The 26,246-nt window shown below is 43.1% G+C and overlaps 1 protein-coding gene across 2 annotated transcripts in view; it reads left to right on the forward strand.

The window, feature by feature from the left end:
* Window positions 1-26,246, forward strand: part of nlgn3a (neuroligin 3a) — a 274,546-nt gene that overhangs the window by 223,619 nt on the left and 24,681 nt on the right. For both annotated transcript variants that reach the window (XM_080187521.1, XM_080187522.1), the window contains one exon: window positions 14,826-15,615. In XM_080187521.1, coding sequence (XP_080043647.1) covers window positions 14,826-15,615 — 790 coding nt within the window. The remainder of the gene's footprint in view (window positions 1-14,825; window positions 15,616-26,246) is intronic.

The raw sequence follows: 26,246 nt of genomic DNA on the forward strand, positions 1-26,246 counted from the left end.
TTAGATTTGTCCTTCATTTTGTGTGCAGGGTATATCTGCAAAGTTTTCCATATTGTCACATAGATGCCAATGTTGTAGCTTAGCTAGAAGTGTGCCAAGTTCTGGAGCACAAGTCTTCAGTACTATTGCTGAAATGTTGCCAGGGTAGGTAGCTTTTGCAGTATCCATTAGCTTCAGAGATTTTTTTTAATTTCATGGCATCTGTGATGTTTGGACTGGAGAAAGCCACGATTGATCATCCACTTGGCACCACTGGCAGAAATTGGTTGCAAACATTCATCCTTATCTTCTGCACTGATATGCAAGGCTCCCCCATTGTTAAGGATTAGGATATTTGTGGAGTCCTCTGTTTCAGTTGCTTGTTTAACTGTCTCCTACTATTGAAGACTGGATGTGGCAGGACTACAGAGCTTTGATCTAATTCATTGGTTGTGGGTTGGTTAGTTCTAGTTTACATTACTTCCATTGTTTGATATACATGCAGTCCTGTGCTGAAATTTCACCAGGTTAACACCAAATATTCCTGCTGTCACTCTTTGTGTGCCCTCCTGTACTCTGCATTGAACCAGAGGCAGTCCCCTGGCTTGATATTAATGCTGGTGTGGAAGGTATGCCAAGCGTGTGGTTGGATACAATTCTGGTGCTGCTGATGGCCCACAGAGGTATGATTGCCCATTGAGCTGCTACATCTAATCTGAATCCCATTTAACAGGGTAGTAATACCACACAACCTGATGCGCACTGTCCTCAGTGTGAAGACAAGACTTCATCTCCTTGAGGATTGCTAATGCTCCCTTCTAACAATATTGTTATGGTTCAAACCATCTATGTAGATAGATTAGTGAAGATGAGGTCATGGAGATACTGATCAGCCAAAATGGATTTCACTGGTATGAAAGCACTATAAGATCATCAGGCATGTCTGTGCCAGATACGGACAGAACAGCCATGATGCCTTCATCCTGTAACAGTCAAGTTCCCCACAGATATTCCCACCAACAGTCAGCAGATGGCCTCTTGAATTAAAGGTCTATTCACTAAATATGTGGCTCATGATACCTGTGAGGAACCATATCAATGAAAGCCAGGAAAGATTCAAGTAAAGCTACGAGTGCCAAGATTGTGAATAGTAAGCAATCAGGATGCTTTCGATCGAATTCAAGTTCTTGGCCAGATCTGCAGTTACCTGTATGCACGTATCAGCAAGGCTGTCCAGTCTAATGGTCATGTGCTGTCTCTTGTATAATATTGTACGGTTGTGAGGACTGGAGCTGTAGGAGGCGGAAGGTAATGTGTAATTTGTATCTTTATAACTGGAGGAGCCCGATATGGCAAGGTGTGGAATCATCCATTACCTCCAGCATTGAGTTTGTGACAGGCAAGAATGGTCAATATGGCGGAAGCTGGAAAATTGGTTTCCCGACATTGGGAAATAACTTCGGGAACTTGCAGTCCCAACCGTCATGGCAGGTCCCCATTCCTGTCAGAGGCTGTTAGGAAATTGTTTTGCATCTCATTGTCAGGGTTCAAATGAACACCCAACCAGAAATGCCCACTCCCATCCAATCAGCCATCTCATCAGAGGGATTTCACAGTGGTCCAGCACATGTATGTTCCAATGTGCAGTACTGTGCTGTGGTATGTACATGTCAGGACTTACTTGGATGAAGGCCTAGAACAGCTTGTGGTTCCTAGAACAGATGATGAAGACTCACAATGACTGACTCTGGAACAGATGATGAAGACTCACAATGACTGACTCTAGAGCAGATGGTGAAGACTCACAATGACTGACCCTGGAGCAGATGGTGAAGACTCACAATGACTGACCCTAGAGCAGATGGTGAAATCTCGCAATGACTGACCCTGGAGCAGATGGTGAAGACTCACAATGACTGACCCTGGAGCAGATGGTGAAGCCTCGCAATGACTGACCCTGGAGCAGATGGTGAAATCTCGCAATGACTGACCCTGGAGCAGATGGTGAAATCTCGCAATGACTGACCCTGGAGCAGATGGTGAAATCTCGCAATGACTGACCCTAGAGCAGATGGTGAAATCTCGCAATGACTGACCCTAGAGCAGATGGTGAAATCTCGCAATGACTGACCCTAGAGCAGATGGTGAAATCTCGCAATGACTGACCCTGGAGCAGATGGTGAAGCCTCGCAATGACTGACCCTGGAGCAGATGGTGAAATCTCGCAATGACTGACCCTAGAGCAGATGGTGAAATCTCGCAATGACTGACCCTGGAGCAGATGGTGAAATCTCGCAATGACTGACCCTGGAGCAGATGGTGAAATCTCGCAATGACTGACCCTGGAGCAGATGGTGAAATCTCGCAATGACTGACCCTAGAGCAGATGGTGAAATCTCGCAATGACTGACCCTGGAGCAGATGGTGAAATCTCGCAATGACTGACCCTGGAGCAGATGGTGAAATCTCGCAATGACTGACCCTGGAGCAGATGGTGAAATCTCGCAATGACTGACCCTGGAGCAGATGGTGAAATCTCGCAATGACTGACCCTGGAGCAGATGGTGAAATCTCGCAATGACTGACCCTGGAGCAGATGGTGAAATCTCGCAATGACTGACCCTAGAGCAGATGGTGAAATCTCGCAATGACTGACCCTGGAGCAGATGGTGAAATCTCGCAATGACTGACCCTGGAGCAGATGGTGAAATCTCGCAATGACTGACCCTGGAGCAGATGGTGAAATCTCGCAATGACTGACCCTGGAGCAGATGGTGAAATCTCGCAATGACTGACCCTGGAGCAGATGGTGAAATCTCGCAATGACTGACTCTAGAGCAGATGGTGAAATCTCGCAATGACTGACCCTGGAGCAGATGGTGAAATCTCGCAATGACTGACCCTGGAGCAGATGGTGAAGTCTCACAATGGTGGATCCCTAAGCAGGTGACAGAGTCTCGCAATAATTAATTATTTAGTAAAAAGTAGACCATCAGATGGGCAGAACTTTGAGCAAATGGACCAATGAAAAGTTGGAGCATTGAACAGCAGGTAATGATGAAGATGAAGGGAAGAAGACAGACAAGAGAAATACAAAGAGTTGTGGGGAATGATACTAAAGTCTTGTGGGGTCTTGGATAGGTGTGGTAGGGGAATGGCATGGGAGCATGAGAACAAACATTGGGGTAGAAGGGGACTGTGGAAAGGGAGGGGTGTAAGGGTGGAGAAGGGAAATGTGAGTGAGGGGAGGGTGGAGAAGGGGAATGTGAGTGAAGGTGAAGGTGGAGAAGGGGACTGAGTGAGGGAGATGGAGAAGAGGACTGTGAATGAGGGAGGGTGGAAAAAGGGACTGTGTGTGAGGGAGGATGGAGAAGGGAACTGTGAGTGAGGGGAGTACAGAGAAGGGACTGTGAGAGAGGGAGTATGGAAAAGGAACTGTGAGTGAGGTTGAAGGTAAAGAAGGGGAGTGTGAATGATGGGAGGACGGAGAAGGGGACTGTGAGTGAGGGAGGGATGGAGAATGAGACCGAGGTAGAGTGGAGAAGGGGACTGTGAGTGAGGGAGGGATGGAGAATGAGACTGTGAGCGAGGTAGGATGGAGAAGAGGACTGTGAGCAAGGGAGGATGGAGAATGGGACTGTGAGTAAGGGGGAGATGGAGAAGGGGACTGAGTGAGGTTGAAAATGGAGAAGGGGGATTGTGAGTGAGGGATGATGGAGAAGGAGATTGTGAGTGAGGGAGGGATAAAGAAAGGGACAGTGTGAGAGGTTGCAGATGGAAAAGGGGACTGTGAGTGTGGGAAGGATGGGGAAGTGGACTGTGAGTGAGGGGAGGATAAAGAAGGAGATTGTGACTGAGGGAATGATGGTGAAGGGGACTATGAGTGAGGAAAGGTTGGAGAAGAGAACTGTGAATGAAGAAGGGATGGAGAAGGGGATTGTGAGTGAGGAAAGGATGGAGAAGAGAACTGTGAATGAAGAAGGGATGGAGAAAGGGACAGTGAGTGAGGAAAGTTTGGAGAAGAGAACTGTGAATGAAGAAGGGATGGAGAAGGAGACTGTGAGTGAGAAGAAGATGAAGAAAGAGATTGTGACTGAGGGAATGATGGTGAAGGGGACTGTGAGTCAAGTTGCAGGTACTCCACCATATGATAATTCAACTACCTGTTATGATGGGTCCATAGAGCTGTGCAGATTTCAGATGCTCTGCTAGTGCTTCCTCGGAGTAAGTGATTACTTCTGAAGGGTTTTCCTTCTTTTTGACCTTAGCTGCTGAGTGAAGCTTGTCTGTGGGAAATATAGGAATGAACTAAAGCTAACAAGGTAGAGAGGGCCTTAAGCCATCATTATACAGATCGTCATATTTCACTGCATGTTGACAACAGATTGGAATGAGTGAGTGTTGTCTGCCATATGGCTGTATTATCTTTAATTCTGTTATCATGTGTGCACCGAGGAACTCCCATTTCTCCATCACTACTGATCTGGTAATTCAAAAGCTGGTTTATCTCCATTGTCCTCTCCTCTGACTCAGCATTGTTGGTCTGAGGAGTGACATGCAGTAGAAGGCTAGGGAAGGTTGAATATGTGATGTCACTCATCTATCCTCCCTTGATCAGGTCATTGAACCTCTCTGGCCACTATCTCCAGAGCTAAGTACCATAATCCTGCCATTGGCCTTCCCAGCAAAGTCCAGCCATATCTGTATGTTCTCTATGACAGGCTTCTTTCTCCTATCCATGGGAAAATTTTTTTTTTATTCATTCGTGGGACTTGAGCGTCACTATTTGGCCAACATTTATTGCCCATCCCTCGTTGCCCTTGTTCAGAGGGAAGTGGAGAGTCAACCACATTGTTGCAGCTCTGGATTCACATGTAGGCCAGACCAGGTAAGGACGGCAGATTTCCTTCCCTGAAGGACATTAGTGAACCTACGGAACCTCATTGTCTGCAACATGATGTTCATGGATGTATCTGAGAATGATGGTGCAGCCTAGGCATGTCAACCTTCCATCTGTCAAGTTGCTGGCTCTGTTTGGACATTCTGACACTCACCTCCTTTAAATAGTGGGGCTGAAATAGACTGCTCACCACACCGCCCACTCTAATTGGCTGGAATCCCAGAAGTCAATTTGGGATGGCACAGTGGCACAGTGGTTAGCACTGCTGCCTCACAGCGCCAGAGACCCGGGTGCGATTCCCGGCTTGGGTCACTGACCATGTGGAGTTTGCACATTCTCCCTGTATCTGCGTGGGTTTCCTCTCACAGTCCAAAGGTGGATTGGCCATGCTAAATTGCACCTGAGTGCCAAAGGGACTAGCTAAGGTAAATGAATGGGGTTATGGGCATAGGGCCTAGGTGGAATTATGGTCATGCAGACTCGATGGGCTGAATGGCCTCCTTCTGACTGTAGGAGCCTACTAAATACCATAATTAGGTCAAAAAGGCACTGAAACGCCTGCTGCTCAAACTTCTGTGTTCCTGAGGCATTAACAGCTTCTCCTGTTGTGAGCCAGTTGGAAATGTGAAATGCATCCCTAAATAACAAAAGAGATGATGGCGCAAGACAAGCTAGGAAGATAATGGGATAAGAAACAAAGGGTGTCTCTGGAGGAGGTATGAATGGGAATAGCAAAATTATCACCAACTGCCATTATAAAGGATTTACTTTTTCTGAAAAGCTTGCAGCAGTTCCTTTATGTGTTTTGTACTGTAGAGGAAAGCAAAAATGAAAATCTGCCAATGCTGTCAATCTAAAATAAAGCTGAGAATGCTAAAATCTTATTAAAATATATGTTTCATTCACCCTTCAGTCCAGTGAAGGGTTGCACCCAAACATTATAACCTGGTTTTTTCCATTCAAGATGGTGACTAACCTGTTGACCTTGCCACATTGTCTCTTGTTTTGAGGACTTACGAATAATGTTTGATCAAAATGTGGAAGATTTGGCTGTGTGAGGCCAACATTGATGAGATGCATTGAGCACTGACTATTTCTGGAGAGTGCTGAACCAACAAGTCAGAACAAATTGATGTTGTTCTGACCACATCAAGTTGGACCAATTCTAGAATATAGTGCATAGTTTTGGTAACTCAACCTCAAAAAAAAGACATAGATGCTTCAGGAAGGGTTCAGGTAAAAGTGGGCAGAATAATTCAGAATAATTAGAGATCTGAATTATGAAGAAAGTCTCAAGTTGAGAAAAGATGATTGACTCAAATGAATCTTAAAATAATGATAGCATTAATGAAGTTTAAATAAAACAATAACAAATTTGATAATGAGTGTAAGACTGGAAGGTTCAAGTATAAAATTCACAAAACTGAGACATGATCACACAGGGCACATGTGCCTTTCACACAGGGCAGTGCCTAAGTGGAACAAACTCCCTGAGTGAGTTGTTAGTGAAGGGTTTATTTTTACATATAAGAAGGACCTGGGTTAATCTCTCCTGAGAAGGGTGATTGTGGGTTACAGACATATGTGCGCCATTGTGGCACAGTAGTTAGTACTGCTGCCTTACAGCACCAGGGACCCGGCTTGGGTCACTGTCTGCATGTTTTCCCCATGTCTGCATGGGTTTCCGCCAGGAGCTCTGGTTTTCTCCCACAGTCCGAAAGACAAGCTGGTTAGGTATATTGGCCATTCTCCCTCAGTGTACCCAAACAGGTGCTGAAATGTGGCAACAAGTGGATTTTCGTGGTAACTTCATTGAAGTGTTAATGTAAGCCTACCTATGACACTAATAAATAAACTTAAAAAATATTAAAACTGCTGGATTCCTTTTCAGGGACTCAAATTTCTGAATAATAATTCTATTCACATTTAAGTTTATTTCATAACCAGAAGTTCTAGTAGAATTAAATATTCCCTTGATTTTGAGGTAGTCTTCAAATCCTTGGTAGCATTTCTGAGAGTTTGTGACCAAGTGTTGCTACAGCCATACCAACCCATGTGTGCTTATATGACATATAAGATATAGGAAGTGAATTGAGTCTGGTTAGCACCTAGAATGGCAACAGCACAAAAGTATCTCTGAGCCTTTTCGCTAAGATCAAGCTTCAGATCAAGCCCAAGATGGGGTGCAATGTTTTGTCAATTTGGATCTTGTTTGCCTCTCTTGTGGGAACCATGAATTGGATTCAATTGGAATTTGAATTTGGTTTTTGGCACAAACATAGACTGAATTAGGGTTTGCCTGGTCCATTTTGAGCTTTGGCTTGGTAACTTTAAGAATGGAGTAAAATTTTTTAAAAAGGAGAAAAAAAATCAAACTCTGTAGGCTATGCTTTAAATTAAAATATGATCACTGATTCTACACCACAATGGGTAGAAGTATGTCTGGCACACATTCTAGCTCACATCTTATTGTGGAAAGGTTATGTCAGTAAGAAGGATGCTTACCAGCAAGGCTCTGTCTGAATGTGATGGGATCAATAAGAGACTGGACTAGACTGAAATTCAAGCTATCACATTCCTTGGACTGTGACCACATTTGTGCAGTTACATCAGAATTGATTTCCTATTTTTCTCGCAGATGACTATGCATGCTGTGTTGGGAATTGGGCTAGGAAAGCCACTCCTTTGTGCTATCATTCACTTACACATTCTCACAGCAACATTCTGGCACCAATGTCTAGCCAGCTGGCAGGAAATTGTGGGGTGGGGGTATTAATTGTATGCTAATGCTTCACTTGATAAGGTCAGAGGACAGTTGGACATTTGCATAACACCCCCTGGTAAAAGCCTGTCTCTTATGGCACAATAATTGCAGCTGCCAAAATCCAGAAGTTTCGATGAAATAGTATTGCATATCAGTCTGTTATTTAAAGTTTTACTCAAGCTAATATTGTTCTCATTTTTCACAATCATGTGTCCATAACTGAGAAAACAGGGGCTTGATTATGGGCTACTCATTGATGTTGTTTTAACCTTCAAAGTAGCCAGGTGTAATTCAAATCAATCTTCAGAGTCTAAATTAACAGAAGTTGTCACTACGCTTTAATTTCTGTTCTGGACTGTTCAGTACTCTTTGCAACTCAGAGTAACTCAATGTACAGAGGTAGCTCATTCCCGCATGCAGCAACACTTGGAAAACATTCAGGCTTGGGCTGATAAATGACAAAACACTCACTCCACACATGTGCCCGGCAATGATCATCTCTAACAAAAAAGGGTTCAACTATCTCCCCTTGACACTTAACAGCATTACCATCACTGAAGTTTGACACCATCCATGACATCTGTCCATCTCAGAGACAATGGATAGCGCCCAGGCTCTATGTCATTTCTATATTGTATGTTGTCTATTTTGGCCATTGAAGTCCATTCATAAGTGGCAGTGACAGATGAATAGAATGGTGCCATGATCAGTTGACGTTCTTTCCTTAGGATGGTCTCTCTTTTCTGGCATCTAGTCATTTATTTTGTCCTCAGCTTTTTCCACACCCTTCCTGACTGTGTGACTCCAGACAGTATGGTTAGCAGCCAGGATTTCCCATGCACTGACTCTGATCCCAGTCAACATAAACATTTGTTTGCAGAAATCCTTGTATCGCAGATGTATTTTACCTCTTGATCCCTGTCAATAGTACATTTGCCATACAGCATGTCTTTGGGGATGTGGCCATCATCCATTTGGCTCACATGACTCAGTCAACCAAGTTGCAGCTGACTCAAGAGGGCAAACATGCTGGGGATACCTGAACTCTAGTGTACTTCCAATTTGGCACTTTGTCTTGCCAGGTGCCTAATGCAGACATTTGAGGCAATGGAGGTAGAAGCTGTTCAGCACTTTTCTTAGATAAAGCATCTTGCTTGATTCACACCCTATTCACCACTTTAGACATTGACTCAGTCCACAACCAGCAAGTAATGGCTGCAGTGTGTACTATCTAGAAGTGCGCTACAGCAACTCACCAAGGCTCCTTTGACAGCACATTCCAAATCAGGGACCGCCGCCACATAGAAGAACAAAAGGAACAGATGTATGGGAATGCCACCAGTTACGGGTTGTCCTCCGAGTCACACACCATCCTGACTTAGAGCTATATCATTTCTTATTCACTACCTCAAGGTCAAAATCCTGGAACTCCCTTTCTATTGCACTTTGAGTGTACCTATTTCATGTGCATCTCATTGATACAAGAAGTCAACTAACCATCTTCTCAAGAGCAATTGGATGGCCTTGTTAATTAAACTGAAATCCCAGGAATGAATAACTTGGATCAAGATTTTATAGTATCTCCCACCCAGAGGGATATTACAGTCCTGTCAAAGTTAACAGCATCTGCCAGGGGGAGACACACTGTGGTGGGGCTGTAATATCTTGGCCTTAGAGATGTTCCTCTCCTCTGTGAAGCATACATGAATATTTCATTGACACACTCTAATCTTGCAAGCACACACTCATCTTAACCATGGGATATCAGCAGCCTGTTTTAGCGATTGAAGCATATCTTAGATTTATTTTGAAAGATCCAAACTGTGGCACACCTCAAGTCCCATTGTAAGTTTCTCATCAACATATTCTCATCACTTTCCTCCTCGAAACTGAACAACTTCCCACCCTAATCTCTTCTGATGAAAACTCGCAGTCCTAACCATTCACCTTGTTTCTCTTTCCTCACTCGCTGCCAGATCTGCTGAGCATTCCCATTTTAGTTTTCTTCCAGCACACACAGATTTCGCTTTTGAACTCCTCATCCTGTTTATGAGGTTCCATCTCGAATCATTTTGTCTTCTCATCAATAGTTTCACTGATATTTAAACCTCTTCGACCACACCCTTCCCATATTCGCCACCATCAATCTTATATGTGGATTATTGAATCCCATCATTTTAATCACAGACAATTTCACCTCTGATAACTTGCCTCCCTAACCACTCACATTCTCTTAAATCCTTCCAATCCCATTTCCATTCTGTAGAAAAGTTACATTGAAATTGAAACGTTTGACGGGATTTTCTAGTCCTCCAGCGGTGAGCATCACTGTTTCTCTCTACACAGATGCTCTCTGACTAGCTGAGTTTTTCCAGCACTTTGTATATATTCACATTTCCTTGTTCAATCAAGCCTACAATCGAGATGTGACCAATGAAGATGAGAGAAAATTTATGACAGAAATTTGGGGGGTGGGGAACTTAAGCCCTTGTTACATATTTATGTGAGATGCACAAGACTGGAGTAGCTGCACATCAATAATCTGTATTAGTCCGAAATAAACCTGCAAGGAATTGCAAGTGGTATAGCTTCACACAACACTTCTCACTGAATGCTGTACATCAGTGACACATCAGGCACCACTATCCCTATCTGGGAAACTCTATCTCAAACAGCATCACTGAAGCTTCACACACCAGTACCCATACATGTGAAATATTCTCCCAGATTAAGCTCTGTCCCTTTCTTTCAGAAGTTGAGATTCAGAGTTAAATCTGGGCTAGATTTTACAGTACAGCGTGGTACTTGTATCCCTGACTCAGAAGTCGGTGACGAGTCTCTCCACCATAAAGCCACCTTCAAAAACCCCTAGCTTGGAGCAGCGTTAATAGGTTTAATGCAAGACTCTCGCCCCTATCTTAGGAGGAAGTCTCACACTGGGGAGCTGCTGGCCAGCAACTCTGTAGCTCCAGCAGCAGTGGTGGCCACTGCTAAGACTACAGGCAGTTACTGAAGAAAAGGAGCTCGTGAGATTAGTTTTCAGGTAAGACAGGTTGGCAAACTGATAAAATTTTGGGGTGGGATAGGGGTGGAACGTTTACAAAACCAGTGGGAGACAGTTAAAGGGGGAATATGACCTTTGGAGATTACCTCCAATGGACACAGGGGACTCCCAAATGCCCCCTGCTCACCACCACCCACAGCTGGTAGTGTAAAATCCTGCCTCACATCTTCCTGAGCCAGAGTGTAATGTATATATCAGAGAGTACGGGAAATGTGTCACTTATTTCACCGGTCACTAGATCCAATGTGGTTGACAGGTGTCCTTGTAAGAATGTCTAAAGCTGAATACTGCTGTTAATCAAACTATTGTGCAGACAGAGAGAAGGAACGGCTAATTGATGATAGATTTAACAATAGATGAGAAGAGAGTTGTGAACCTTAGCTCTGTACATAAAGCTGGGAGACTAGCAATGTGCCAGAGAGCCAAGATTTGCAGATACAATTTAGAATTTAGTGGTCAAGAGCTGGATGTTGTGATCCAAATGCTTTGACCTTGTATGCATGGGAATTACTGAACTTTGTAAGTGGGAGCTGGAGACTTGATATGGGGAGAAGAAGAATAAAAAGGAAGGGAAAACGTGACTCAATGGATTTTTAAAATTTAAAATGTTTATGTTGTGCCATTCATTAGCGTCTGTAACTAAAATTCTTATTTGATTAACAGGGTTATGAGGTTTATGATATGGGAAGGTGTTTATAAAGCCATCGATAAAATGATCATTTCCCACGCAGTGTAAAATTCTCATTGGGATTATTCCAGGAAGAGTCATTAAGATTGGTAGGAGGCTAGTAACATGAACATGCAGACTATCTTCCTTTTTAATACATTAAAAGGGTAAATTTAACCCCACCTACCAGATGGAGACCAGACAAGTACACCAGTCGGGTGGCACAATGGTTAGCACTGCTGCCTCACAGCGCCAGGGACCTGGGTTCAATTCGTGGCTTGGATCACTGTCTGTATGGAGTCTGCACATTCTCACCATGTCTGCATGGCTTTCCTCCAGGTGCTTTTTCCTACAGTCTGAAAGGTGTGCAGGCTAGGTGCATTGGCCATGCTAAATTTTCCTTCTGTAATCAAACAGGAGTGTGGCCACTAGGGGATTTTCACAGTAACTTCATTTCAGTGTTAATGTAGGCCCACTTGTGACACTAATTAATAAATAAACCAAAATTCAACTAAGTTTAATCACAGGGTGACTTGCTTGTGGCATCATGCAGCAGTGCCATCATGGTCTTGAACTTTAACTTGTTTTTGTTTGAGTGATTAGTAAGGATATTTAGCTGAAGCCCATCAGAACCTTTGCCTCAGACCACCATGATCCCCTTCCCCCATCAACCCCGTCAGTTTGATTGATACTTCAGGAGGAGCAGGAGTGAACTTTAGGTCATTACAATGAGCGTGCAAGAAGAACATGCATGGCCATATATTGGACAATCAAAGAAGTGCCAATTTCTAGTAATATTAGTGAAATAACAATACAAAATGTGCTGCCATGAGGGAGAGGGCTCAGAGGCTCGAGCTAAGACAGACTTTTCCTTGGGTAAAATAATAAAGTGGATGTGAGGAAGCTGTTTTAAGAGCTTAGGTAATGAAGAGGTATTTATCCTTGGATAGGTGTGGGCTTTGTAGATGATTAAGAGTTGTTGAAGGGCAAAGTGCTTTGTGTGGAAGGAAAAAAACAAGTTATTTGTAGGCAACTGTACTGTGTGACACTGAGAACAATATAATAAGTGGCTTTAGAATTGTAGTCATTGTTCTGTAGTTATTCTGCGACATCTACAATCTACTAACATCAGTCAAACATTACTGTGCTTATTACTCTCACTGAGAGTAACGAGCCAATAATAACATTGTACCAGTAGGTTAAAAGTCCAACACTCTTGAAATAACCTCAGAAATCAGGTAACAATCCTTCGTGATTATTAAGTAGTCATGTGTGCTTATTTAAATTACATCAGTCTCCCTACAATATCGAAACACTGTCTACAACTAATGTGATTCCTAATCCATTTTTTGTTGTCCTTGGGTTTTTGAAGAGAGGGTGTTTTTATGATGGATCAGTCACAGTTACCATGAAGCTTGCTTCTGAAGCTAAAAGGGCTAAATCAAAAGTATAATTGCATTGTAGCAAGAAGGGGAGATGGACTATCTCATTAAATAAAATATTACGAATTGGAAACTTTTGGTAAGTAGGAAAACTCAGACCTTTTTGAATCCAATTAATTATAAATATGACATTCATGCCACAAATATGTAATGTTTTGCTCATCTCTTAATATTTTTGTCACTTAACTAAAAATGTAACACCATGGGTGATGACTGTGAATGTAAAATGCCTCTTGGCTTTCTAGCTTTTCTGTAATCCATGGTTATGGGCTCCAAAGTTGTTTATTTCATTGATTAAGGAAGAAAAGGGCACATCCTGCTGACATCAGTGAGAGTAACCAGCAGTCATAACTTATTTGTCACACTTCCTGCACCAATTGAAGTGGTAACATCTTCTACAATTCTATAACTCTTGGTTCAAATATCAGATTCACAAGTAGAAAAATGGGAAGTTAAGAACAAAGATGACTTCCAAAAAGCTAATTTTATTTCTTGCTCTTTAATATGTCACAAAAACAGCAAAAATAAATCAACTGGGAAGTAAGAGAGAAGCTAAAGTGGATAACAGAGGACACAGGGCCAATAATGGGGAATGGGTGTCAGTAACTGGTTCATGGTCAGTTACTGACACCCATTCCCCATAATTGGCCCTGTGTCCTCTGTTATCTACTTTGGTCAGTGAGGGTAGACTTTGGCCTCAGTGAGACAAATAATGAATGAGCATATTTGGGAATTTGGTTCAAAGTGGAAATTAGGTGCACGGGGGGAAAGAGGAACTTTAGGTAAGGTTTACTGCAAGAACTATATTGTTTAGCACCTGGGGAAGAACAGGGTGAAGGTGCTTTTTTCTCCTACTCTTTTTCAGCATCCAAAATCTGATTTCCACATTGGTGCAGCAGAAGGAACAGGTAAATAAGTAGTTGGTATTAATAGAAACAGTAGGTTTCATCACTAATGTGTGTACTGTATTGTTTTACAGAAGTGCAGTTTAATGGCAGTGCCAAAACCTATTTGGAGGTGTAAGCTTTATTAATAATGAATTAAGTTATCACCAATTATTAATTAATTGACACACATTAGAGATAGCAGAAGAGGTGATGTACTCTAATTTCAGATCATGAGAGTGCCTGGATACCACAGTGAGTGATCAGGGCAAACATATCTGCAGTGAATGTTTGCAACATTGGAACTTTGGCTTTGAATTATTGAGCTGGAGGCAGAACTGAAGACAGTGTGGCACATCCAAGAGAGGGAAAGTTACTGGGACACTTTATTCCAGTAGGGGGTCACACACTTCAAGGTAATGTCTTCTTATCTGGCCATTGGCCAGGGACGACAGCATGTGACAGCAAATGAGGCAGGTAAGAGAATGCAGAGTGCAGGAGTGCAGAATCCTGAGCCCTTGCATTTGTCCAACAGGTTAGAGGTTTTCTGGTTGTTTGGTTGAGCCTGAGGGCTGCAGGAGGGATGAACTAACTAGCCAATGGCACCGTGGTACATTGAACCTTTCAACAAAGGGAGTTACAAGAAATGTAAATTTAGTGGTGATAAAGCCATTGAATGTAAAGGGAAAGTGATTTGGCTCAAGCACTGAAGTTTCAGGACAGATGGGTGAGTTGCATTGGAGGCACTCAGTGTTACTGAAATGGGGGACAGGATGTGAGATTTGAAGTTCAGCTCTTGGTCAAACAAGACATGACATATGAGATATTGAGCTTAGACTGAACAAGTGACTAGAAATGAAATATAATTGGGCAAGATTAGGGAATTCTTATCAAGAACTAAACCATGAATTGTACTTAAAGCACTATCATTAGAAAGATATTAAATTGTCCCGTATAAAATGGTGCATTTCTGAAAAATGAGGAGTTGATGAAAGAATAGAGGGAGCAGGCAGGCAAGTGGAGTTGTTCTGTGACAAAGTATTTAATTTTGTGGGGCCTAATAGGTTTTCTTGATTCCTAAAATCCTCATTTTTAACTCTCTGTACTCTCTTGTTTTGTCTTCAGGCCTTTTCCAAAGAGCGATTATTCAGAGCGGGTCAGCCTTATCGAGCTGGGCAGTGAATTACCAGCCAGCAAAATACACAAGATTACTGGCGGAGAAGGTGGGCTGCAACATGCTGGATACCCTTGACATGGTGGACTGTCTGAGGCAGAAATCCTTCAGGGAACTAGTAGAACAGGACATCAAGCCAGCCCAGTATCATGTTGCTTTTGGCCCAGTCATTGACGGAGATGTAATACCAGATGATCCCGAAATTCTGATGGAGCAAGGAGAGTTTCTAAATTACGACATCATGCTGGGAGTCAATCAAGGGGAAGGATTCAAATTTGTGGAATGGATAGTAGATCAGGACGATGGGATATCTGGGAGTGACTTCGATTTTACTGTTTCTAAGTTTGTGGATAACCTTTATGGCTACCCTGAGGGTAAAGACACTCTCCGGGAAACAATCAAGTTCATGTACACTGACTGGGCAGACCGTGATAATCCTGAGACACGAAGGAAAACCTTGGTGGCTCTTTTTACTGATCATCAGTGGGTGGAGCCTGCAGTGGTGACGGCCGATCTGCATGCTCGTTATGGCTCTCCTACATACTTCTATGCCTTCTACCATCACTGTCAGAGTGACATGAAACCAGCCTGGTCTGACGCATCCCATGGAGATGAAGTACCCTATGTTTTTGGGATCCCTATGGTTGGACCAACTGATCTGTTCCCATGCAACTTTTCCAAAAATGACGTGATGCTTAGTGCTGTTGTCATGACATACTGGACCAATTTTGCCAAAACGGGGTAAGCTGCATATTTATTTATGCTCATAGTTATTGGTTCTATGAGAGTACCAAATGAAGAGTATGGAAATACATGTGGAGTAAATAGTCCATTCGCACTGGTGTAGCAGATCATTGTAAGAGCTCCCTCTGCTGGCTCAATGAGAAAATGCATTACCAAATGGTACTGAGACCCAATGTGGAGATTCCAGCGTTGGACTGGGGTGTGCGCAGTCAGAAGCCTCACAACACCGGGTTAAAGTCCAACAGGTTTATTTGGCAGCATACGCTTTCGGAGTGCTGTCCTTCAGGGGTAGCACTCCAAAGGTTCATGCTGCCAAATAAACCTATTGGACTTTAACCTGGCTTTGTGAGAGCTCTTAGAGTACTGAGCTTGACAGGCTAAAAAGGTCTCTGGGAGAGGAATTCAACACTGTTGCACCAATTCTTTGTCCATAAAGCAGGCAAATGACAAATTTTAGCAACAGGAAAACCTGTGTCAGATTTGTGCAAGTACGCATGCCACTGCTCAGTGTGGCAAGAAATTTTATTAGGCAGCGTTTGAGGTTGTCCCAAATGATCGCTGGCCTCACTTCAGCATTTAAATTGAATTTATTGGGCCTAATTGCCTTTCCTGAATTCATTTCCTATGCACACGTTGCCAACCCATTTGCCATGTCTATGCTGCCTCAAGGCATGACTGCACATTCCCGGATTCTATAAATCTTTAACCAGTAGCACACAAGAGGCAGCAAAAGGGCATGGAAATGACCAGGAGGTAATTGTTTTTAAATACACCTTAATGTGGAGCCAGTAGGAGCAGGGATGCCTCCCTCTCAGCCAACTCCCTTCTGCTTCCTGGTCTTATCCATGAGTCCCAGCCAACAACAGAACCTGCTGAAATTGGTTCCACAGATCCTGGCAGCAGTCTAGTATTTCATCCAACTGGCCATTTTTATGTGTAAGCCAGATGGTGTCAGCAGGTAAATTGAACATAAGATGAACATTGAATCGATTCCACTAAAACACATTTTCAGGCAAAAACTTTACATAGTTGTCAATATGTGTGAGGTCTGACATTGAGACTAGTAATGAATCATGAGGTCAGTGGTAGTAAACTAATTGGAACAGTTTATTAACACGACTTTACCTTACCTCCACTCAGGGTGGAGCTTGTGCCCTGCATCAACTGACCCAGTTTCTTAAAGGGCATGTCCCAATATATATAACAGTTTGTAGGAATGGGCCTTCCATCTGATGCCATTCTCCTTACCTTTGGGGCATGATATCAAGCACCTCTACTTTGATCCCTTTGGAGAACAACTTATACAGGATTCCAGCTGACAAGTGCACAATTCTATAATGGGCACTTACCAACTATGTCTTGATTGGTAATGGAGGGAGTGGGGTGGACAGTGAACAACTTGGACTGCAGCATTTACCAAATTGTTTTTAAATTGACCTCTCCAACTACATTAAGCCTTTTTCTATCTAGAGGCCAAGCACTAATAAATGCTTCCAGAACACAAGGGAACATCTGTGCTTTGGACATGTGGGGAGGAGAAGCAGGGTTTTATATCCATTTTTGAGCAAAAATGGGCATTACATGTGATAAAGTATGACTTGTAGTTATAGGGTGGGTAGGACCTGTGATAACCATCTAGATGAAATTCTTCACACACATCCAGGTGTGACTACTGGAAAGAGCACAAAACCCAACTGAATAATGGTTGCTAAAGGAAATGGTGGATAATTCAAAGCCATGTTAACTATACAGCAACAAGAATCTCAAAGTAAACACTATTGTGGAATTTACAGTGCCAGACAGTTATAAGTAAGAATAAGCATATTATTGAGAAATATTTTTAGGAGTTTAGGTTATGTTGTAAATGGTACTAGTCAGTTTCGCCTAGGGGAAAAAAGAATCATCACAGGGCTCTTCAGCATCACAATTCTTTTTAGTTAAGCTTTTGCCTAGCTAATTTTATTCATTTCTTTATTCTTTGAGTATACTGGAGTCAACGCTTTCATATGGATTTCAAGCTTTATAAAAAATTGCTAAAGAGTTTGAAGATATTCATAATGTGCATGTCAACTCTTGAAAATTGTTCCTATTTGACACAGAAGGGTCTTTGATTTAATTAAGGTTTGCTATGAAATTGGGATTGTCTAACAGGATTAATTCTGTACAACGCATAAGCTATCTGGTAATATGGTTTAAATCCAGTAGCTTGAATTAGATGAAGTGCGTAATCAAAGTCTCCAACATAGCACATCAAATAGAAGAACAAGTGTGAGATCGCAGTATCTAGTACACACACACACACACACACACACACACACACACACACACACACACACACACACACACACACGACTTTTAACATCAAAGTCTTCATGTCATGCTATTGTATAACTAAATATTAGACAGTAAAGATATGCAGTTGATAATAGGCGATGTGGTCCACTTAAGAATAAGATTTCAAGTCGTGATAGAAAAGAGTGCAAAAAGTAAGGACACAACATGGCTGTTACTTACAAAACCATCCTGTTTCCCATGGCATGTCATGATTTTTAGAGACAATTTTTGTTTCAAAGACTCAGAAATATCTGCATGGTCAATGTTTGTTGCCCATCCTATATGACCTGAGAGATTGTTAGTGGAACTTCTTTAAAACAATTAGTTTTACAACTGAGTTGCTTGTGAGGAGTGTAAGAGTTGATCATGTAGTGTTCGGGTGAAAGTCAGGTAGCAGTGGTGAAAGTTCTCTTTGCTGAAGAACATCAGTAAACCTTTTGAGGTTTTGTAATAACCAGCATGTTTCATGGTAATTTCTATTCTGGTTCTAGCCCATAAATGACTTAAATTAATTGTATTCACTTTCACAAGGTGAATAGTAAGGTTTGAACTCCTGAGTTTTGTGTTGCTCATCTATTGGTGACACAGTGGCTAGCACTGCTGCCTCACAGCTCCAGGGATCTCTGTTCGATTCTCAGCTTGGGTCACTGTCTGTGTAGAGTTTGCATGTTCTAGCCAGGCCTAGAGGGATTAGTGGAGTAAATGTGTGGAATTACGGGGATAAAACCTGGGTGGGTGAGATTGTTATTGGTGCAGACACACTAGGCTGAGTGGCCTCATTCTGCCCTGTAGGGTGTCTATGACAAATACCAATCACAATATTCCAGTGTCCTGTCACCATCAGGAAAGTAATTGAATCAAATTTTTTTTAAAAAGACGCAAGTCGTTGGGTCAGTATCAGTACTGCGCACATTGTCGCTGCCTGCAAAACTTTCTGTGCTCAACCATGTTGCATTATTTCAGCTAGGATTTCTCATCCTAGATGTAGCAGTGATGTGTCAATGCAGCCACACAGCTAAACTGTGGCAGGTCCAGGGCTGTGTAAATCTCACTGTTGGAAGTTTAAACTTCCCAGGTAATTTCAGCACATCTGTGCACAGCAGGAACTCTTCAGGATCTTAACATGCATCAGTCTAAACTTTATTGCTCTGAAGATTTGGGCCAATTTATAACCTGGGGGGTTGCACTACATTATGTTGTTGCTGAGTCCTGTAATCACGTGATTCATTCTGACCTTACTGGTGTGTTTTCCAACTTAATCAGGATCACAAAGAGTTCTCATTTGGCTGTGGTGCAACAGCTGCAAAGTATTTTAATTCCACATTCCTTTTCTACCTTTCACATTTGCAGATAATGCAACATCCTTTCCTTATCGCCTATTTGACAGTTCCAGATTTCAGCCAGACTCATGATGGCAGATCATACACATCTCCGCCTATGCTGTCATGTTATGCTTCGACCAATCACTAATTTCAACATATACAAATCTGTAGAGACATGGGCCTGAATTTTACACTCCTTCCACCACCAGCAACCCCCATTCTCCAGCAGCCCCCTTAATCTTCTGCTTTTTGGGCAATGGGGCTATGTGAAATTGCAGCTATGGAATTCTCCCTAGGTTCCCACCCACCATGACCTGGCAGCAAGTTTGCCAAGGCAGGTTCAGCCTCAGTAGTCAAAATCCAGCTCATAATGTCAGAAATAGAAGAGAAGAGACAGAAAATGGTCGGATAAATCACAATGATATTAAGAAGCAGACATATTAACAGAGAGATGATGACATAGTAATATAGGAAATAGGAACAAGAATAGCCATTCGACCCCTCAAGCCAGCTTCACCATTCTACCAGATCATAGATGATCTTCTATCTCAAAACAGTTTTCCTGCACTATCCCCATATCCCCTGATACCCTTAGTATCTAAAATCTGTTATCTCTATCTTGAACATACTCAATATCTGACCCTCCTCGGCCCTCTGGAGTAAGAATTCCAAAGATCCACCACCCTCTGAGTGAAGAAATTCCACCTCATTTCAAGCTTAAATGTTGTACCCCGTACTCTGAAACTGTGTCTCCTGATTCTAGATGTACCCCGTCGCCACCTCCACCCACCCTCAGCAAGGGGAAACATGCTTTCTACATCTATCTTGTTAAGTCCTGTGAGAAATGTGTATGATTCAATGAGATTATCTCTCATTCTTCTAAAACATAGAGGAATGCACTGGCCCCTCATAAGACTTACATTGGAATTAGTCTGGTGAACTGATGCTGCACTCCTTCAATGACAAGTATAACCTTCATTAGGTAAGGAGACCAAAACAATACACAGTACTCTAGGTGCAGTCTCACCAAGGCTCTATGCTATTGCAGCAGTACCTCGTAACTCCTGTACTCAAATCATCTTGTACTAATGGACCACATACCATTTGCTTCCTAAATGTTCACTGCACCTGCGTGTTAGTAGTTAGTAACTCAGGAACACTGACAGCCAGGTCCCTTTGGTTATCAACTCTTCCCACTCTCTCACCTTTTAACAAATACATAGTCAGGAAAAGAGACACATGCACACAGGAACAGAAAATAAATATATACAGCGAAATGGGTACGCTCACGCAAAGTTAGAAAAGATGATTCATGCATTTGACCACTGAGCTATGAACAACAGCTGAGAAATATGAATAGAATCACATTGCAAATAAAAAAGATTAATGAGAGGATTCAATATCCCTCTGTTTTCTCTTTTCCTGAAAGCTCTGATTAGGGTCTGGTTCAGTGAATTCCAGCTGCACTCTGTTGGGGCCATTTTGTATGTACAAAACCCAGGCAGTGTCAGCAGCCTATTCTCCATTGAGGACACCCAACCAAGCCCAATACTATCCAAACATGTACTTTCCAGCAGGAGATCACTGAATATTGATAAGAAACAGGAGCTCTGGGTGATCTTTTGTTCCGTTGTTCAAACACACTGAGATCAATTGTGGTAATAAGCTAGATTTTCTAAATAGTGAAGGGAACAGATAGGCTGCATATTAAGAGAGAATCTGTGAAAACCAAGAAGAGGTCGGTAAGATGATTCATAACTCAGCCCCCAGGACTTACTGGTGAGTGCATCCTCTGAGGAGGTAATCAGCTCAGTTGGAACACTTAAAAGGAATATTATGAAGTTACATCAAATCTACAGTGGAGAAACTGACCATTCAATCCAGCTGGTCTTTGCCAGTGTTATACTCCACAGTAACCAGGAGTTAATTTAGAGATAAGAAAAGACTGTATACTGATGAGACATATTCCTGCAGCAGACCATTACAAAGAAAAAAATCAGTGGTCAAGTTCCTTGTAACTACAAGTTTCCTATTTAAATGAGACACTCAAAGCCACAGAATCAAGTGTATTCATGTGAGAACATAATGGTTGACAGCCCTCTTTGTGAATATATGAGAATCGCATGCTATGAATAATGGAGACAAGGGTATACAGTTCAGTAATATTTTGTATAAACCTAATTAAAGATGCACAAAAAAGATATGGCAGAACAAGAGAAAGGAAACTTCAAAGAAAGAAAGACACAGACACAGGGTCAATTTTTATAAATGTACCAATGACAGACAGCTTTGTGTCTCCACTACCACTCTCAGTTTTGAAGCCATCTCGGTTACGTCAGACTGCATATCTCACATTAAGTTCTGGGGAAGTTACGGCTTCCCTGAGCTGAACATTGGAACAACTGAAGCCATTTATTTGACACTTGCCAAAAGCTGAACAGCAACCCTCTTGACTCTTCCCCCTTTACGGTCACTTAGTGAAGCTGAAACGGTGCACAACTTGAGTCTTGTTTGACATTGAACTAAACTTCAAATGTGGCCGTAAAATTGGGCTTCATAAAGTCCAGGATCCCGCTTTGGAACCAAAATAGCTTATGTGGCATTTATACACATGTTCAATGTGGCTTGCGGCAGTCCCCTTTCTTTTGAGGGCATAAGCACCAGTGTTATGATTGCGCTCTGGAGGTGTGCAGAGTCAGGGTCCACAGCTGATTTGACACCAGCGCTGCCAGTTTTGATCTTGTAGCTCCAGCTAATACCCTCTTCTCAACATGCACAGCTGTACAAGGAGGAGGAAGGATACACATGCACTCTATAAAAAGATTATCAACTACTTGCAGGTCAGTTACTGATTAACTTCTGATGGTTATGTTTGAATTTGTGGAAGTACATGGTGGCTGCAGAGTTGGCTAAAGCTGATGAAATCAGCAGGGATTGGTGCCATGTGTAGATGGCCTTTTCTGACTGTGCGTGTTCCATTCAGTTCACTTGCTCCCCATTGGGTGCTGTAGCTGCCATCCACCTCGAGCTGCAGAAGGAGAGGGAGATTGAGCAAAGACAGCAAAGAGGAGGACAAGCTGAGAGAGAGGAAGAGGAGGAGGAGAAGGAGAGGAGGGAGAGAAGTGCTCTCAGCAGAAAGCCTTATCTTACGAGAATCTTACTAGATTATTTATTTCACCTTCACCTCAGCCAGGCAGTGTGAATGTCTTCTGATGAATATCTGCTATCCTAGCAGCAGTCACAAAGTTTTCATTCAGTGACAGATCAATTTTCCCTCAGTATCTGAGCCAGAATATGTGGCTGCTAGGCAACAAGGGTTATCCACTTTTAGTCCTGGCTCATGACTATCACATGTGGTTTGCATGTGTGCAATAAGAATTATCGTGGCACATGAAACATCATGGAGAAAATCATTTGAATATAAAAGTAGGGAGGTCTTGCTGCAGCTGTATAGGGCATTGGTGAGGCCGCAGCTGGAGTACTGTGTGCAGTTTTGGTCGCCGCACTTACGCAAGGATATTTTGGCCTTGGAGGGAGTGCAGAGGAAGTTTACTAGGCTGATTCCGGAGTTGAAGGGGTTGAACTATGAGGAGAGGCTGAACAAACTAGGCTTGTACTCGTTAGAGTTTAGAAGAATGAGGGGAGATCTCATTGAGACGTGTAAGATGTTGAATGGGATGGATAGGATAGAGGTGGAGAGGCTCTTCCCGCTCAGAAAGGACAGTAGGACTAGAGGGCACAGCCTCAGGATAAAGGGGGGGCGATTTAGAACAGAGTTGAGGAGGAACTTCTTCGCTCAAAGGGTGGTGAATCTCTGGAATTCTCTGCCCGTTGAAGTGGTGGAGGCTGCCTCGCTCAATATTTTTAAGACGCGGGTTGATAGGTTTTTGATAGGCAAGGGGATTAAGGGTTATGGGGAGAGGGTGGGAATGTGGAACTGAGCCACGACAGATCAGCCATGATCTTATTGAATGGCGGGGCAGGCTCGAGGGGCTAGATGGCCTACTCCTGCTCCTATTTCTTATGTTCTTATGTTCTTATTAGAGTGCTGAAACAATGGTTCTGCTGCCTGAACCTTCTGGATGAGCTCTAGTACTCACTGAAGCAAGTCTCTTGATTATGGTGGTCAGCTTATCATCCAAAATATCATGAAGGCACAGTGCTATCCACTAGGAAGATACTGACCAGCTCAGGAACAGGAGATGTTCGTGGAGGAGCAGGAAGTGGAGGATGGTAGGAGGGTACCAGCACAATCCCTTTCCAGCCAGTTGTAACATGATTATTTCATTGAACAATGGTTCCATTGAGCACAACCACAATTTCCCAGAGAAAAAAGGTCACATAGCTTAACATCTCTTTGTCACTGACCATCATAGCGTCCTCCTGGCCACAACGCTGAAATAAAAGCCACAGCAAAACAGCCATTCTAAGTCAGCTTTATCCAACAAACCATCTAATATTTCATACAAGCACTAACTAATCATTCATGTGCATACCCCTATTGCCTCTCTAATGGCTGCCTTGTTTATGGCAGTACAAATAAATCTGGTGGGGTCTCCTGCTAGTATAAACCTAGTGGACTTTAACCTGGTGTTGTGAGACTTTGGGTACAAGTAAGCACAAAGAACAATTAGGCTTAAAAAATTGGTCAGTGAATAGTTTCAATGAGCAACTTTTTGACATAGTTTTGTAATATTTCCATTCATACTAAATTTTCCAGATGAATTGACCTCTTAATGGAAGTCCTGGTTTGGCAGTGATGCCACAGTTCCCCTGAATGGACACATGGTTGCAACTGAGGAACTCAATTCTGGATGCATCTGACATTATGGCATTATGATGAGGATGACAACATGAATTTCATCTTTGAATGCCATCATCTAGAATCAGGATTTCAAAATATTTGGTGGAGGGTGATTCTCCCAAAAGTGTTGAAGTGGTGGGAAAACTGTTCTAAACCCCGACAGTTCAGCTTCTAACCTGAATTTCCAAACTCTGTGCACTACAGAGGACCCCATCGTGAATCTCATTAAAAACCCAAGGGGAGGGGGCTACTCGTGCCAGAGTCTGACAGTTCTGGAACTCTGCGCATGTGCAGTGGCCCTGATCTGTCAGACTTCCCGTTTGCTGGCCAGCCCGATCGCTGGCCAGTCCAGAACACCCACAGTGCTGCCCCTTCAGCACCTCCCCAAGGCCTGATCACAACGATTCCTAGGCCAGCCCTGACCCCTCACACCTCCCCCCCACTCGCCATGTCCCGAAGCGCCCCAATGCACAGCCCACGCACCCCCCCCCCAGGAATGGCAATCCCCTCACCCCCCACGCCCTAGCAGGACCCTTCCCCCGCACTTATCTCCCTCTGCCCCCCCTAGAGATGCCCCCCCCAGCAGAGCAGCCCCACCTCCATCCCACCTCAATCGCTGCCCACCTTCTATCCCACACCAATCCTGTCCACAATCCCCACCCCCACTGATCGCTCCTAGGCCCTGCTCACAATAGGTCCCACCCCCTTTGCACTGCCCAATGACTGCTGGGCATTGTCAAGGTGCCCCCAGGGCATGGGCACTTTGCCCCTTGGGCAGGAGGCACAAGTTGGTACTGCCGGGAAGGCATTACCCACCCTATTGCTCGACCTCCCTCAGGGGCCCCAATTGCCCCTCCTTCATTCCAGTGGGTCTCCCACTAGTTCCCCAAACATGGGGAGCTAGTCTGAACTCCGCTAGAATGAAGTACTCCTGGCGGGATGGGAGATTCAATCGGGATCTGAAAGTTCTCGAGAATTAACTAATAAACATATTTAAAACATTAAAAAAAGATTTAAATTACCTGCCTTCCCATCAGTTTGCAATGTGGTCTAACCGGCAACTGTTCGCCAGCTCTGGGAAATGCTCATGCTTTCCCGGCGCATGCACAAATCCTTGTTCAAGGCCGGCAACGCGCACTGCCCACCGCGACCTGACTCAAAAGTTGCAGATCACGATGGGAGAATCGTGGCCTTGGTTTCAGATCTGGGTTGGACAGTGGATGGGAAGTCATGAGCTCATTATTCTTAGGGCTGTTTGTCATGAATGTATTTGGTATATACATTCACCAAAGTGTTGAATTAGCCAATGTCATGGATCAGTATCTTTGATCACTCCATCATGGAAGTTTAAGAACTTTTTAAAAAAACTGATTTCCTTTCTGCTACTTGAAATGCAAATTCCTTGGCTCAAAATTGAACAATTCATTTTCCAGGAATGGATTTTATGTTCTTGATTAGAGAAAACATGAAGAACATTCATTGACTGTCACCGTAGGTTCCACAAATACCAAATCAATGATGGAATTATGGATCTAGATCCAAGTGCGCCTGCTTATGATGGAAATCATGATGTATTAAGTTAACTTTTTCTGGCAATGATGCTTTTTAGGGATCTAGGCCTTGGCTTCTGAAATATCAATGCATTCCTCAAAAACTGCATGGTGTTATGTTTGCAAGCATTGGGATTACTTGTGGATCACTGGATGGCCTGGAAGTAGTTTCTGATTGTTCATTGCTCCAAATATGGCTGAAACATGGTAGTCAAAGACTCTTGTTGGGGATGGCATACATCTTCCATTAGCAATACTCTCTTTTTGACGTTCATCTATGTTGTGCATCAGAAGGGGTGTCAAAGGCATGTAAATGTGATAGCTCGCTGCGTGCATTGCTTTTCATGTTCCAGTTATTCAATATTGGTGAGAAACTGCAGCCAACTAACCAGTTACATCCCTCATTAAGAAGACAGCTCTTGGATTTCCAGGACAAGATGGTGTATTATAACAAAGAGAGACTGCCAGGTCAGAATTGCTCAGGGGTATGTGTGCTCTAAGTTTCCAGACATCCAATGAAGAGCTGCTTTGTAAGGTAGCTGTAAAAACATTGAGAGTTCTTAGAATCTAAAGCAGTACTTGAAACCTCTTGAAAACAGTCAAGAGCTGCCACAACAT

Source organism: Carcharhinus amblyrhynchos, chromosome 4 (genome assembly GCF_965287045.1).
Source record: "Carcharhinus amblyrhynchos chromosome 4, sCarAmb.v2.hapA, whole genome shotgun sequence".
Taxonomy (NCBI): domain Eukaryota; kingdom Metazoa; phylum Chordata; class Chondrichthyes; order Carcharhiniformes; family Carcharhinidae; genus Carcharhinus; species Carcharhinus amblyrhynchos.